General features: G+C 39.3%; 1 protein-coding gene across 5 annotated transcripts in view; it reads left to right on the top strand.

Annotated features, from left to right (window-relative positions):
• LOC126284810 (ankyrin-1) overlaps positions 1-17,049 on the top strand; it is a 151,316-nt gene that overhangs the window by 98,681 nt on the left and 35,586 nt on the right. For all 5 annotated transcript variants that reach the window (XM_049984004.1, XM_049984006.1, XM_049984003.1 and 2 more), the window contains exons 7-8: positions 5,408-5,647; positions 6,574-6,831. In XM_049984004.1, the coding sequence (XP_049839961.1) occupies positions 5,408-5,647; positions 6,574-6,831 (498 nt within the window). The remainder of the gene's footprint in view (positions 1-5,407; positions 5,648-6,573; positions 6,832-17,049) is intronic.

Below are 17,049 nucleotides of genomic sequence, written 5' to 3' on the forward strand. Positions count from 1 at the left end.
GCATTTGGTTTCCAACTATTGGATGAGGTGAACCTGGTGTCCAGCTTGGTACTTTTCCAGGATTTAGAATCGTTACTGAATTATAAGCAGTTATCCCTATCAGTGTTGCGCAGGGCCAAAGACTTTGAGGTGTATATTTCACTCAAGCAGTCCGCTGTGCTGAAATTTTGTCATGCATGGCCATTCACAACTGAGTTACACAGATTACTGGAATTGGATGCAGTTGTGCTCATCTTGGCTAGTCAGTAGGTGACACCCGTGATCATTGTAAAGAAAGCAAAGCGGTCCTTTAGAATTTGCCGTGCTTTTAAGGCTTGATTAACACACCAAGAAAGAATGAGATTCATACAATCCCTCAGTCAGAGAAATGTTTAGCAAAGTTAGAAGGGGGCAATGTTTCTCAAAGATCAGCACAAAGTACACGTACATGCAGTTATCTCTAGACGCAGACATGTAGAAAATTCTGGTAGTGGAATATATGTTTTGGAATGTATCAATACAAGAAGTTTCCTTCTGAGGTAGCTTCAACATGATGAATTTTCCAAAGATATACAGGGCAGATAAGTTGTGGCATTTCAAAATTATGTAAAATATTTGAGCAATGTGTGGGTGATGGGTGCTACTAGGGAAGAGTACATGCAGAACTTTCAAACACTATTTCAGCAGTTGCTGGAAAACAGGCTCCATTGTAACCTGAACAAGACCAATTTGGATTGGGTTGTCAGCACAGTATTTGGGGCATGTATTAAGCAACAAAAGGATCACACGATTAGCAGAGCACATTGAAGCAATCGAGAAGCTGCTGGTTCCTAAAAACTTAGGAATTCCAGTGTCTTCTGGGGAAAATGAAGTATTACACAATGTTTGTTTCCCAGGCATATTACCTCATACACCCAGTGGACCATTTGAGGAAGAAAGGTGTCGCATCATTTGGTCTCCTGAGTGTCGCAAACCATTCTTGCAGTTGGAAACACGTCTGACATTATACCACATTTAGTGATGTTCACACTGGGCAGGCTTCTGACCTTTGCTACCAATACACCCAATAAGGGATTGAGGCTATCCTCTTGCATAAGAATAGTGATAGTAGAAAGCAATCAATAGCTTTTGCACTTAAGACAGTCTCACAGGTGCAGTAAAATTATTCACAAATTGAGCTGGTGGTTTTGGCTGTTGTTTATGGTATTAAAAAATTGCCCATTTTCCTTTGTGGGAATAAGTTCCAGTTACTTACAGACTACAGACTCCTTGTTTCTCTCTTTGCTCCACATTCTCACCTTCTAGACAAAATGGCCCAGTGCATGCAATATTGCTCTTTGGTCTTGAGCAGTTACCATTATGACATTTACTTTTGGTCCACTCCACAGCATGCAAATACCAATGTACTATCTGATATGTCTGTGTAAGCAGAAGAAACTAACGATCAAAGTCTGAAAACAATTTATTGGACTGTTCAATTAACCAAAACAAATTCTCCAAGTCTAACACCAGCACAAAACAGTGATCTGTCTTCGAATCACAACTACATACAAGAATCAGATAGAAAACAACTGAAATAATATACTACTAGTCTCTGCCAGAGACTTCTCTGATATACCAAGCCTAATCCAGAGATCACGAGAAGATCCAAGCCAGGCTTCCGGGGCAGCAGCTATCCAAGTCTGCTGGCGGTTGATGAACTGCCGATGTGAGGCCAAGTGGCGGCCTTTTATAGCGCTTTGGTGGATGAGTATCTCAGAACTATTTTCCATCACGTGGTTTGACGTGTGAAAATAGTTCCGGGATCTGCAGCGACTTCTTCCTTATGTTTACGTGGGCCGCTAGTGGCCCCTGGTGGCCGCTGGTGTCTTTGCTGTGGTGTTGTTGTTGTTGTGGTTGTTGCTGTGGTCGTTCATCAATATTGCCTGTCGGTTGTGTAATGCTTCGGTGTGCCTGTGAGGCGGGCAACCTGCGGCTGCAGGCTCTCAGTTTGGTTGCTGATACTCTAGGCACTGTGATGTCTGGTGAGAAGGCCACAGCACTATCATGGCTCCCCATTGGCACCAGTGTTGAATTTGACCATCTGGAAGCAGTGTATTTTGCCCTAGATGAGATTCTGCAGCATATCTTGCAAAGATATCCCAATACTGCTCGCAGAATTGTAGTGGTACTAGCTAGGACACCCTCCAGAATAGAATTGTGTCAGTTGTGAAAAGTGGTTGGCCAGAGTGTCTCCCAAAATAGAATGCTGCAATTGCTACACATTTCACCCTGGGAATACTGAAGATGAAAACTTTAGCTCAGCCCTACATTTATTGACCAAGGATAGACACTGCATTTGAGCATGCTGTGCGTATGTGTCAGCCTTGTGCTTGCGACCAGGCATCACCAGCATGCAGCTTTTCCCCAAAGCCCTGTGCTGAGCACCCTTGTGAGAGGGTGTACATTGATTTTACAGGGTGCACATTGACTTTGCTGGCTGTTTCTGGGTTGCAGTGTAGTTGGTGACGGTGGATGTGCTCTCTTATTTTGCGCATATGGTGTAAGTTTGTGTGTTTGACTGGAAGCCAGGTATGAGAACCAGCCACAACTGGTGCCAAATGTTCCTCGTCACGGCCATGCAGGAGCACCTGATCGATCACTGAAACCAGTTGCTGCCGCAATATACATAGGGGCCATCCCTACTCTTTGAGCCAATGCAGAGGACTTCCAGCCCCATCACTTTCAGCAACATGCTCTCAGGCCATCCCTACGGACTGCTGATACTCCCTGGTTCACACCCTGGACACGCCTACAGTGCCGTTACAACCTGTGTCTATGCCATCTTTACCACCACCAGCATGTGTCTAAGCCATCTTTACCACCACCACACCACCAACAGCAGCCACTGCCGACGGAACTGGTGAAGGACTGTCAACCCATGGATGATGAACCATTTCCTCCAACACTGAACTGACAGACAGTGTCAATTCCTTAACAGCTGCAACCTCAAGTGGACCAGCTCAGTGAATGAACAAGACACTATGTGGATGAAAACAGTAGACATTGACATTCCATTAGAGCCACTGGCAGGGCTACCTGTACAGCACTCTGCCTTGCACCAGTGAGTGAGGCACAAGTCTGATTATTTATGACTCTATGTAACCATTAAATGGATTTAGTATTGTTGCTAGATTTGAACACTGATATTGAGATGAATGCACCAGTACTGGTCATCCAGAATAGTAGGATTTTGTAGCCACACTGTGATGGCATGAACACCACATGAGTTGGCAAGATCCCCTTGTGGTGTAGGCAATGAATCAAATGAGTATGCACTACTTATAAGTTGTGTTAATGTAGCCAACAAGTAATCAAGGATATTATGTGTGTGCAAGAGGTAGTACCACAATATCATTTTCAAAAACTCAGTTAGAACTAGAAGCAATTTCAAATGAATCAGCTAAGTAAACATTTCACTGAGAAAATTATGGGCTTTTGATCATACTTCTCAACTGGGAGCATAGCTAAGTGTCACATTTCTAATGAGGGATTCAGTGTGGGACTCATTGCTCTGTTGACATGTGAAACTGCACCAGTGAGATAAGCCTTGTAAGGAAGCAGCCCAAGGTGTGCACATTTGATCAGACTGTTTGCTGTACTGATTAAATTTTGGACTTGCGGCTACTGTGTGTGTTTGCAGGCTTTCGTGGTTAGCAAATCACAGGTTATAGAAAATGACAAACTACCTGGTCATACTAATAGGTGTAAGTTCTACGCCAGTTTATATAACAAGCTACTGAAGTGAAGAAGTAAAGCTCTTTGATGAGATGGATCCATGATACCTCTTGCTTGCAGTGCAGCAGGAGTTATTGTAGCTAATCTGCTGACAACTCACCACATTCCTTGAAACTGCTAAGTGTTATCAGCAGAGTCTTTCATTGTTTCTGCAGCTGCAGTAATTTTATCAATAGATTCTATTACATTAGTTGCTGTTGCTGCATTAGCTACTGTTTCCAGAGTTCCATGAATTCTGGATCCGCGAGCATTTGTCCCTTTGAGTTTGTTTTTTCTTGACAAATTTGTCATTTTGCCCTCACACCAAAATACTATGGTCTGTTAATGCGGTTAGTGCTGCATAGCTGAGACATAGCACTTGGTTTGCAAGCAGTGATGTTCAGTAAGAGAACTTCAGTGCAGAACGAAAACCAGTTTGAATAGCAAAAATTACTGAGCCATCAAAACACAGCAACTGATTTGTTGCTTTGTGGCCACATGGTTTACAGTGTACTGTGAGTAACCAATGTAGCCCCACCATGTGCTTAGAGCACTGTTTCCAGGCTGAGTAAGTGCTTGTCTATTTGACAACAAATTTGTCTCTAACCACCTGGGTAGATGCACATACTTTCATGCTGCTCTAGGGATTCGGAAACATGCACCAGCCTCGGATCGAATATTTCCTGTGGATCAACAGTGATGGCTGGTGTTCCAACCAGCTTGAATGTGGTTTCTAAGGAGTTTCCCACATCCATCTAGGTGAATACTGGGTGGGTACCCTTGTCCTACCCAAACTACTTGATTCACAATCATTTAGGAAATGAAAGGCATCTGGCTATCCTCCACCACTAACAATGCCAAATCCGAAAATTCACATGTTGACCCTGTGGTGATGCAGGTAAAGGCCAGGAAAAAAAGAAGACAGCAAGTTTGTCTCTGACCTGCTGTGGAGGTCAATCTGTTGTAATACTAAAAACACTTAGTTCTAAAATCCCTTTTCTTCAAATGACTCATTTCATAATACAGTTTATTTTTCAATGTTACTGACTGACCACCATCATTACTATGTATGATTGCTACCTTTAGACAGAGTGACAGGTGCTAATGCTTTCCTCCTTCAAATTACAAAATTTGTTTTCAGAGTATAAGGGTTTCTTTAATTGTATTGATACAGTAAAGAATGTTACATTGACAAAGTGGCTGCTATCTTCTTGTGGGTGCTGGGCATGTGCAAAAAGATTGTATTGTTCGCATCTGCGAAGGTCTCAATCAAATGTAAATAAATAGAGTGAAACATAAATACTATAAATACATTAAATTGTCAAACTACAAAGGTGTACTAGCTGTCAGACAGGCAAAAGACATAGCAGTATGCCCAACACTAGTTTGTGATATTACAGAAATTGGCGCGAAAAGATTTATTGCACATCCAATTTTCAGTGATAATTTGTCACAAAAATTCTATATTTCTACAATTTGATAAAAATTATTTACATTGGTTAGGTAATTTACTGATTTTTGTGTGTGTTAGACAGAGTTAGAGTTGTAAACAACCTGTGTTATAATTAAAACTCGAGATAAAATAAGAAATGTGAACTTCCATTGACCTCCACTGTGCAGATTTACCTTACATCTGAAAAAAATTATTGTGAAACATGCAAATATTTGGCAGGTACGCTTCCTCCTGCAAAATGGCGCACGACCATCTATAAATCACCCAGGGAACAGTGCACTGGCCTGCGTATTGAGGCATGTGCGTGACTGGGAGTTCCGCTATGAGCTACTAAATATGCTTTTGCAAGAGGGAGGAAATCCAAATGTTGTTGGCCGTGATGGATCTGTACCACTTATGGTCTGCCTTGTTCCTCTCATCAACAAAGATCCTCTCCATCATTTCACACACACTATGAAGGTAAGTATTGCACAGCCCAGGTTACAGGCTGCAGAACTGTAGAGTATGCTTTATATATAACCCAGTGTTGTTAAAAAAATTTAGTTACAAAAAGAATCACAGTTGCTGGAGCGATTAGCAAAATTTCATCAATAATTGTTCTTTGCATTACTGCTATTCATACTTAGATTCCTGGGTAAAAACTATGGAAAACCTCAACAAACCATTGGAAATAACCAGAGTAGCTTTGGCTCATGTAATTCATTCATTTGTTCATTAACTGACACTTTGTGTTCCACATATACCATCATAAAGGAGAGCCTTCATGAATATGGCAGTACGTAAGATATAGTAACAGACAGAAACAACAGGTGCTGGCTACATCTGTGAAGTTTACTGACAAATAATCATTCATGTAGAGTGATAATGTCCTTAGAGCAATTTTATGAGTCTCATAGCTTCATAAATGAAATAATTCAAGTTTTCAATAAGTCTGGCACTGTTACAGTTAATGTTTCCAAAATACTGTTATTTTCCATAGAGTGTGAAGTATAATCTCCATTTGCACCATAAGTATATTGGTATGATTTCCTGAGTGAATATTTTTTTTCTTTTGTTTATGCACTGTAGCTCCATGGAAGACTTATGTCTCCAATCATCCAACTTTGTTGTAAATAACTTTATTAATCTTAATGAAAGAGTGTTGTGAATGCTGACTCACTTTTGCTGTGTGATGCAATTGTGAATTATTCTTTTTCATTTACTCTTCATTAACATGGAAATTTTGGAGACATAAGTTTCTTGGATTGTATGTTTTCAGAAAACAATTGCCTTCCAAAGACAAACTGTCTTGCACTTGTTTGGAAATATACTGCTTCCGAGATAATCGTTTTTGAGCAGTTCAGCTTATTTGATTTCTTTTCAAACAACAAATGTGTGCTTTACAGGTGTGCTACCTGAATTGTGTACGGATCCTCTGTAAGCATGGTGCAAATCCAAACTGCACATCTCGCAGCAATTTAACACCAATGCACGTGCTTGTATTCACTGCCAGTGAGAGCATAGCTTTGAACCGAGAAGAGGAGAAAGCACAAAACTTTGAATTTATTAGGAACTTGCTGGTTCTGCTTCTCCAGTATGGGCTCGATCCCAACGTACAATTCTCACAACGCACGCAACACATCCTTCAATCATTGTCAGATATGGTAAGTATGCATGCCATTCCTGAGTACACCAATGCAAGAAAATGCAGAAAGTTTTTGGTTTTATTTAATCAGCACAGTCACATAATGCACTATGTTTCTCTTCATTTATTCATCCATCTATTTATCCATTGTGTTCTGTAGATCTCATGGTGAAGAAAAAACTGCAGAGATGTGAATCAGCTCAAGGTATTCATTAACAAATTAAAGCAATTGATTGAAACTGCATTGATCATTAAGTATCTGAAGTTGCTGTAATGTGTTTGTATGTTTGTACATACTCAAACTAAATTCGTCGTGCCAAAACTAACAGGAAAAGTGCTACTTTAAAGGATCAAAAGAGACTGTTGCTTCATCTGTTGTAGTAAACACCCACCTGTTATTATCTGCTGCTATTTGAATATCTAAATGACCACTCTATATCAAAAACAAAGATTCCAAGACTTACCAAGCGGGAAAGCGCCGGCAGACAGGCACATGAACAAAACACACAATTCCCTCTCCTTCCTGAAGAAGCAACCATCGGTTGCGAAAGCTAGTAATTCTGTGTGTGTGTTTGTGTGTTTTGTTCATGTGCTTGTCTGCCGGCGCTTTCCCGCTTGGTAAGTCTTGGAATCTTTGTTTTTGATATATTTTTCCCATGTGGAAGTTTCTTTCTATTTTATTTACATCATCATTAAATGACCACTCTGATATTTATTGAAGTACAGGAGTTAGCCATGTGCCCTAAGGTAGAGGCCTTTTTATAGAGAACGGCGCTATATGTCATGTGGCTAACAGACTAATCATTGAATGTAGATAATCAAATAATTTGTTTGCAGGGGCTCAGTCAACATGGAATTTTGTTGTTACAATTTTGTGTATTGTGGCTGTGTAAATCACAGTTCAACTGAAACTGACTTTTATTTTTAACAACAAATATAATTTAAACGCAAATGTACTGAGAATTTCTTTGAAGACATCTCTGCAAGATGTGCAATGTTTACTTGACTCAGTATTCCTACTGCCCAGTTTTGCTGAATTAATCCATTCTTTACTTTAGATGCATTGTCTGAGAATGTTACATCAGTAACAACAGGTACTAAAACTATAGAAAATACACAAGCACACTAATCTGAAATCAACATATTGAGAAATACTCCTGAGTGAAAAACGGGTCAAATAGGACCTCTTGAATAGTTTATCTGTGTGCTGACTGCATTTTAACTTATTAGTCTAATGAATATTTAATTTGGAATTTCAAGTTACTGTATGATCATTTATGTTTATTTCAGATATCAGTAGGTAATTTATTTGAAACGATTAATTAGAGACTACTTGAGATGAAGATACAATTGTTTGTTGTAAACCACTTGGAGGATGTTCAACTATTTTGTGGACTGTGTCCAGTATGAATGAGAATTTGTGGCCTTAGCGAGCTTCTGTCATCAACAAATATTATGAGGCAGTTTTTCTGTAGTTTTTTGAAAGTTGTTGTTATGTCATTTATGTGGGTTAGGAGAGTAGCAGATGAAGCAATGAATCTTGGGGGACTCCGTATTTTATGTTCTCTCATTCTGAGTTTAGTTTTATTCCTGTGTTGTAGTTTGACACTTCGACCTTAATTTTTTATTATTAAGGTAATACTTCGTAAGACTCGTAAGGATAGCTGTGAGCATTAGCATGCCAGTTCTGGGATTCAGGAAATCACGCCGGCCGCATATCAAATCTGGCCCTGGACCAAATCCATCTGGGGGATTAACAACAAGGGCTGGTGTGTTGGCAAGCATGGATGTGGTTTTCAGGCAGTTTCCCACATCCAAATACATGAATACTGGCTGGCACCCAAATCTCACCTCAGTTATATGATTTACAAACATTTCTAAAATGTTCTCATGCTTCGACCTGGGCTAGTGCTAAAAGCAGACAGGTGGGGTACACAAATTCTCCATTCCCATGGGGTAGAGGGTGGGGGACGGGGAGGGTGACAAGAAGGGCATCTGCCTGCCCATTAACGGTTGTCAGATCCAGAATAACACTCCAACTCCATGAGGACATTGGATGGGGCCAATAAAAAGAAGATGAGAATTAATAGAGAATCCCTTAGAAAAGGCAGACTGAAAGGCAATTATGAAATTCTGCTCTGCAAAATGACTCATTATTCTGCCATAGGCAAATTTTTTGGAAGAAATAAAAGGAGTCAAATCTGTATAGTAAGAGATAATGGGTATCACTGCTTTAGTATCTGACAGTGATTTGGATTCTCTGCCCAGTGTGTGTATCAACATGTAGAAAAGGACAGAGGTACTCATGCCTCTTGCTCCCATATTTGATGCCACTGCAGCCACGGATACATCACCTGGCCCGTATGGATTAATGATCGTGGGTGGTGTACTGACAGCCTTAATGTGGTTTTTAGGCAGTTTCTCATGCTCCTTTAGGTAAATGCTGGGGTGGTTCCCGCTTTCTGTGTCAAATATGATACAAAAACAGTTAGACTACAATCATACACAGAACATTTTTTTCTTCATTAGTTTACTGACTGGTTTGATGTGGCCAACCATGAATTCCTCTTCTGTACCAACCTTTTCATCCAATCTCTGTTTTCCTCTCCAGTTTTTAACGTGAAAGTTCCCTATAGTGTGTGGAAGATATTCTTCCCCACCACCGATGCCACACACTCATTATTCATTATTATTCCCTGATGTCTCAACAGAGTCCTATCATCCTTTCTCTTCTTCTTGTCAGTTTTCCATATACTCTTTTTTCTTGCCAACGTCTTCATTCCTTACTATATCAGTCTACATGATTTTCAACGTTCCTATGGAGTACATCATCTCAAATGCATTGATTCTCCTCTGTTCTGGTTTTCCTACAATCCATGTTTCACCACCGTATAGTACTGTGCTCCAAACATACATTCTCAGAAAATCCTTCCTCAAATTAAGACGTACATTTGATGCTAGTGGATTTCTCTTGGTCAGGAATGTATTTTCTGCCAATGCTAGTCTACTTTTTATGTCTTCCTTGCTCAGTCCATCATGGGTTATTTTGCTGCCTATGTAGCAGAATTCCCTAACATCATCTGCTTCATGATTCCCAATTCTGATGTTAAGTTTCTCAATGTTCTCATTTATGCTACTTGTCATTACTTTAGTCTTTCTTTGATTTACTCTCAATCCATATTCTGTACTCATTAGACTGTTCATTCTATTCAGAGGATCCTGCAATTATTCACTTTGACTGAGGACGGCAATGTCATCAGCAAATATTATCATTGATATCCTTTCACCATGAATTCTGATCCCACTCTTAATCCTTTCTTTTATTTCCATAATTGATTCTTTAATGTATAGATTGAACACTAGGGACATCCCTGTCGTACACCCTTTTTATTTTAATCTGTGTGCACTTCGTTCTTGGTCTTCCAGTCTTATTGTTCCCCCTTGGTTGTACATATTGTATATTACCCATCTTCCCCTATAGCTTTTCCCAATTTTTGAACATCTCACTTCATTTTACATTGTCGAACACTTTTTTCAGGTTTACAAATTCTTTGAATGTGTCTTGATCTTTCTTCAGTCTTGCATCCATTATCGACCGAAACATAAGAACTGCATCTCTGGTGCCTTTGCCTTTCCTAAAGCCAAACTGATTGTCAGATAACAGATCTTCAGTTTTCCTTTCCATTTTTCTGTATATAACTCTTATCAGCAACTTAGATGCATGAGCTGTTAAGCTATGTGTGTGATAATTCTCACACTTGTTGGCTCTTCTTATTTTCATAATTGTGTGGATTATATTTTTCCAGAAGTCTGCTGGTATATTATCGGTTTCGTACAGTCTACTCAGCAATGTGAGTAGTTGGTTCGGTTCTGCTTTCCTCAATGACTTTAGAAATTACAATGGAATGTCATCTATTCCTTCTGCTGTGTTTGGTCTTAAGTCAACCAAAGCTCTTTTAATTCTGATTATGATGCTGGATACCCAACCTTGTACCTGTTGACTTCTGTTTCTTCTTCTATCACCTTATCAGATGGGCCCTCTCCCTCATAGAGGCCTTCAATGTACTCTTTCCACCTATCTGCTCTCTTCTCTGCATTGGATAGTGGAATTACCATTGCCCTCTTAATGTTACTGCACTTGCTTTTATTTTCACTTTTCAATATGCTGAGTCAGTCCTTCTGACAATCATTTCTGTTTCACTTTCTTCACAGTTTTCATGCAGCCATTCTGCCTTAGCTTCCCTGCACTTGTATATCTGTCTTCCTAAATTTCCCTGAACATTTTTGTACTTCCTCCTTTCATCAATCAGCTATTCAGCTATAGTTTTCTCCTTTCTTCACAAATACTGTCTCTGTGTTTATGTTCTTCGCAGGCCGGAGTGGCTGAGCAGTTCTAGGCGCTACCGTCTGGAGCCGTACGACCGCTATGGCCGCAGGTTCGAATCCTGCCTCGGGCATGGATGTGTGTGATGTTCTTAGGTTAGTTAGGATTAAGTAGTTCTAAGTTCTAGGGGACTGATGACGTCAGAAGTTAAGTCCCATAGTGCTCAGAGCCATTTGAACCATTTTATGTTCTTCTTTCCAACTTCTGTGATCTACCTTTTCAGAGTTGTGTGTTCCTCTTCAACTGTAATGCCTACTGAGTTACTCATCAACACAATATCTATAGCCTCAGAGAACTTCAAGCATAGCTCTTCATCCCTTACTACTTTCATATCCCACTTCTCTGCATTTTGATTCTTCCTGAATACTCTTTTAAACTTCAGCCTACTCTTTGTCATTACTAAATTGTGACCAGAGTCTATATCTGCTTGTAGGTGCGCCTTACAATCCAATATCCGATTTTGAAATCTCTGCCTGACCATGATGTAATCTGAATGGAATCTTTGTGCATTTCCTAACCTTTTCGGAGTATACTTCCTCTCCTTGTGATTCTTGGACAGACTATTCACTACTACAAGCTGAAATTTATTGCAGGACTCAATTAGTCTTTCTCCTCAGCCGCATTCCAATCCCCCTTTACCATTAGATTTTCATCTCCCTTTACATACCGAATTACCTGTTCAATATTGTCCCTCACTGGACTGATGACTGCTGTGAAAGGAAGAGCATCCAGCCGCAAAGTTAAATAAAATAAGTTTTGAGAAACTTGAGTCAGTGAACACGCTAACAGGGTTGGAAAATGCTGATGAAAAGATGAAGATAAAGTACCTTATCTCAGCTCCTTTATTAGCTAAATTCAAACTGGCCAAATGCTTAATGCTAGAGCCACTAATGCCTCAGATTGCACCACTGTCTCATAAATATGATGATGACACAGAACATCTCATTGAATTTGCATCTAAAGCATTAAATTACAAATAGTTTTATGTTGTGCGCAACTTTTATTGAAGTAATCCAAATTTGACACTCAAACTGCTTCTAGTTGATATGAACCTCTATTTATAGGAACATTGCCAGTTTCATATCAGATCTCACCTTCAGCTGTACATCTGAACAGTATAAAAAACGTACTCTTGACATGACCCAAAAATGAACACCAATCCTATAATATAAACCATATGACAACCAGTATGAAGATACATGTAGCTAAAACATTATGCCCATAAAATGGGAAAAAGAGGAACTCGATCTTCTCAAAATAAAATGCCATTTCCTGCGACAGGCAGGGCATCATGAATCAGTTCACCAATTCAAAAAACTGATATACTGAAACAGCGTTAATACACAATTAAAAAATGACAATTCCTGGCTTTAGTTGATTCGTCGTGAGTAAATTAGTGACAGTTAGTAGTGCTGTAGTCAACTTTCAACTATGAAGTGCAGTCGGCTGCAGATGAAGTATTAGCCATCTATAGGGCTGTGATGACACTGAGATGTTACCATAGAGACATTTACAAAATTTTTATGTGACTGGTTGAGGTAGATATAAGAATCAACTGTGCCCAGCCCACAGAAATTGTCGGGGATCATTTTTCACTGACGCAACTATATTAGCATTGATTGCCTGATGGTTAAAATACTCTCATTTTGTTGGGAAGCGGCAGACAGCATCTTTACAACCGCCTCGCTATACAGGGCCACGCTGCTAGTAAATGTACTTGTGTGTGTCACTGAGGAGGGAATTAGTGCCAAAAGTTTGAGGTATTCAAACAGTCCTTTAAGCAACCACGTAAAAGGTTTTGGCCACTCTGTAATAAGTGCAGCTAATAATTTAAAATAAACATTCTTGAATTGATTGAAATTATGTGGAGTTTAAAAGTATACTCCCAATATACCCTTAATAATCAGAGGAGTTAAGGCATTACAATATGCTATCAAACTCTGACTGCCTCTCAAGGACGTAATGTCATGGTTTTTTGATTGCCTGATTATTGATCCTGTGCTTTCTGTTATACTCTTTCGTCTGGCCTGTTTTTATTCCATACACTTTTTATGGTAAAATATTTTGTAATTTGTACTGTAGTGTTGTGTAATGGGGAGCTTCAGTCATTCTTATGATAGTGGGATATGCACAGAAATGTTTGTAAATACCCTTTGTCTGCGTGTATTGACACTAGTGCCCTTTGCCGTTACACACGTGAGCTCTTGCAGTGCGGCCCTGTACAACGAGGCAGGGATGCCGTCCACTGCTTCCCTACATTATGTGAGTTTTTTAACTGTCAGGCCAACAACTCTTACTAGTTGGGACTTTTTCTTTTCATTGGTTAACATGGTCTTAACATGTCCGTTTTTTTTTAATGTTTTAGCTGTGTGTAAGTATTTTCATATTGGTTGTCATATGGCTTATGCTATTTGAATTAGTGTTCATTTCTGGGTCATAATGTTTACTATATGTTTTGTATCCTGTTCAGATGTATGCCTGGGGATGTGAGTCAATATCACAAAATCGCTCATGTTTCTGTAAATAAAGCTTCACATATAGCTGGAAAGGGTTTTTGTGTCAAATATGAAAAGCATTAAGTACAGCATGGAGAAATTAATCTTGAATAGAGAGAGATATATTGTTTATAATATATAGTGTCAAGAAGTTCCATGTGTTTCTCTGTGATACTAAGTCCCACCTGATCACCAATCACAAGCAATGTGACAGTGCAGTGGCTGCAATGGTAGATGTAGTCAGTCAGTGTCTATAACCACGAGGTCCATTATAGACCCAAGTAGGAAGAAAGTGTTCATGTAAAATTGATACAGGCCTTTTTTGTGATCCAGCCCACCTTGTTATATGGGTCTCCCAAATCATACAAGGTCATTACCATTATATTCATACTGATAAGATTATGGCTGATTGCGTGAAGTTATATGAGACAAACTAGCCTGTAGAAACCAATATTTACCACAAATTGAGAGAGAGAGAGAGAGAGAGAGAGAGTTAAAATTGTAGTAAAATTAGCACAAAACAGTATCAACATAAAAAACCATCAGCATTTATTTTTAAAAAAGGCAGATTTGTAAATCAAAATCCAGAACATGTAACTGTTATGTTTGCAAACCAGCATTGGAGGCTTCAATAACAAGAAATGTACTACTGTGCTGAATATTTCTTTCCTGTGGTGGTCCAGCGACTACCCCCATATAGCATGTTTGGCACAACTTCTGGAGTTGGAGCAGCCACAAGCAGAACTAACTGTCACACAGATAACATTGCCATCACTGCTTGGAGTTAGTCTTAATATAACAGTTGATACCTTCCCCATCTGCTCCTTTTGATTAAACTTTGTAAAAGAAATAGATTCTTGTTGAATGTAATGAGTATTATTGTTCTTGTAATTGCAGTTTTCATTTGATGTTTTATGTTTCAGTATTGAACTAATTTTGATTTTATCTTGAAAAGTTCTTTAAACTTGTTTCACAATTACATACCATAAATGAGTGATGCTGTGAGTCAAGTCTGGAGACCTGACAGACAGCTTAATAGTTAGGCTGATTACTCGGGATAAGCAATAAAACCTAGTTCAGTCATCTGGTCTGCTACAAATTTTCATTTGCCACTACTGTGTCCCTACATTGCATGTTCAGCATTTTTGAACAGTTTCATTTCATTGCATCTTTATTTATTTCACTTCTAATGCAAGGCTGTGTTTACGTGCAGGCTATCAAAGTTGCAGTTTGGGGGCCTGTGTATCAAATTTAAAATTAAACATTGTATTTGTTTTAATACTACATATCATGTCTCCACCAAAACTGTGATATATTTGTAACAGTTCTAGCTGTTCCATAGCGCACCTATCCATTACAGCTAGGGAAAATATTATTAAAATAACTTGGAGTGGGTTTCTTACCTAATTTATCTGACCTCTTGTCTGTCGCAGTTAGATATAAACACCAAACCGAAACTGTCCCTGTGTGCATGTACACTGTATGAAATTATGGCTGCACTAGAATTGCTTCAAACGTTCAGTCATGAAGGTGCAATCTGATCATACTTCATTTACAACCCACCTGTACTGCACCAAGGAGACATTTTATGGGACTGTTTCTTGATCATTCTTATGATGATTTATTGGACTCAAAGTGCATTGTTATGAAAATTGTTTCAGTGTTTCCAGACTTACTAAATGATGTACAAAATTTCAGTTTACTTGATACATTAATTACTAGATGGACCAGTGTTAAAACAAAAATTAATGCATATCAGTTAACATTTATTAGTAACTAGGAATTAATAATGTAACTTGATAGATAAAAAACCTACTCACCAAGTGGCAGCAGGAGAACATACATATTAAAAGGATTATGCATGCAAGATTTTGGAGCCAGTGACCCCTCCTTCTGGCAGGAGGACTGAAGGGAAAGGAAGAGGGGTGAAGGAAAAGAAATGGTGAGGTTTAGGAAAAGGGGTGGAGTTTGAAAAAGTGGAGGAATGACTGACTGTTGTGGACTGCACCAGATGAGATTTGAAAGCCTGAGAGCTCAAAGATGGAAGATAGGGTAATACACAAGATGGAGATTACTGCTAAACCATCATGCATGAGTTAATAAGAGTGCAAAGCTAAGTGCATTACATGTGAAGGAATGGGAGGGCGATGGCAAAAAATAGACAGCTCAGAAAATGAAACATGTAGGAAACTAAAACGGAGTAAAGAAAGGAACAGTTACTATGAAGAAATGCTGAGATCGAAGAAATTAATTAATGCCAGGTGGATGGCGAGAACCAAGGACATGTTGTAGTCCCTGTATGTCCATCTTTTCAGAGATTGTTGCAGGGACTCGGATGTTCAGTACAGGATGTCAAATCAAACACCTTTTAGCCATCTAATTTCCAAACTGTTATTTTATTTGACTACCACTTTTGGTGATTTACTATGACATCTTCAGGCCCCCTGACTGATGTGTAGGAAGATTTCAATCTCAATTCTGGGCAAAATAGGGGCCAGTGTTCAACTACTGGTATCTGTAGATTTCTGCTTGATACAGTGATGGCAGATGGTGGTTCAAGTGATTGCTGTATCAAGCAGAAGTCTACAGATGCCAGTATTTGAATGCCGGCCCCTATTTTGACCAGAACTGAGGTTGAAATCTTCCTACATGTAAGTCAGGGAACCTGAAGATGGCATAGTAGATCACCGAAACTAGTATCCAGATAAAATAAGAATTTGGAAATTTGATGGCTGAAAGGTGTTTGATTTGACATCCTGTCATAATCCCAGTTCCCACCTGTTTCGTTCTGAGAAGCTGTTGTCTTGGGAAAGAATCCAGGTGGCATGTGTGGTGAAACAGGCATCGAGGTCATGACTGTCATGTTGTAATGCATGCTCTGCAATGTGATAGTGTGTTTTGACAAAATACACCCTATGCCTATGCCCATTCATCGTAACTGATAACTAGGTGACAGTCATGCCAATGTAAATGGCCGAAAAGTGTTTACGTAACAGCTGTTACATGACGTGTTGTTTCACTAATTATACCGAATAAAACATGTCCTGACACAGTGTGTGTGTCCACTTTATAATTGCAAAGGATATAATTTTGGGCTTATTTGGTGAAGTGTTTCTGTGGACAGAAATCACCTCTCAACAACCTCACTACCTCACTTCAAATTCCCCATTCCAGCTGGAAAATTCGCTGTGACTTTTAAAACAGTGGCTAATGAACACTGTCACTGTCTGAAGTGAGTTCAGTTTTGCTTATACGCTTTTTCTTATATGCTTCATTTCATCCAAACCAAGACCTGTAATTATTTTTGACTTCCTGCTGCTAGATGACGATTCTTGGAATACTTGAAGCTTGCAAAAAA

This window comes from Schistocerca gregaria, chromosome 8, assembly GCF_023897955.1.
Source record: "Schistocerca gregaria isolate iqSchGreg1 chromosome 8, iqSchGreg1.2, whole genome shotgun sequence".
Classification (NCBI taxonomy): Eukaryota; Metazoa; Arthropoda; class Insecta; order Orthoptera; family Acrididae; genus Schistocerca; species Schistocerca gregaria.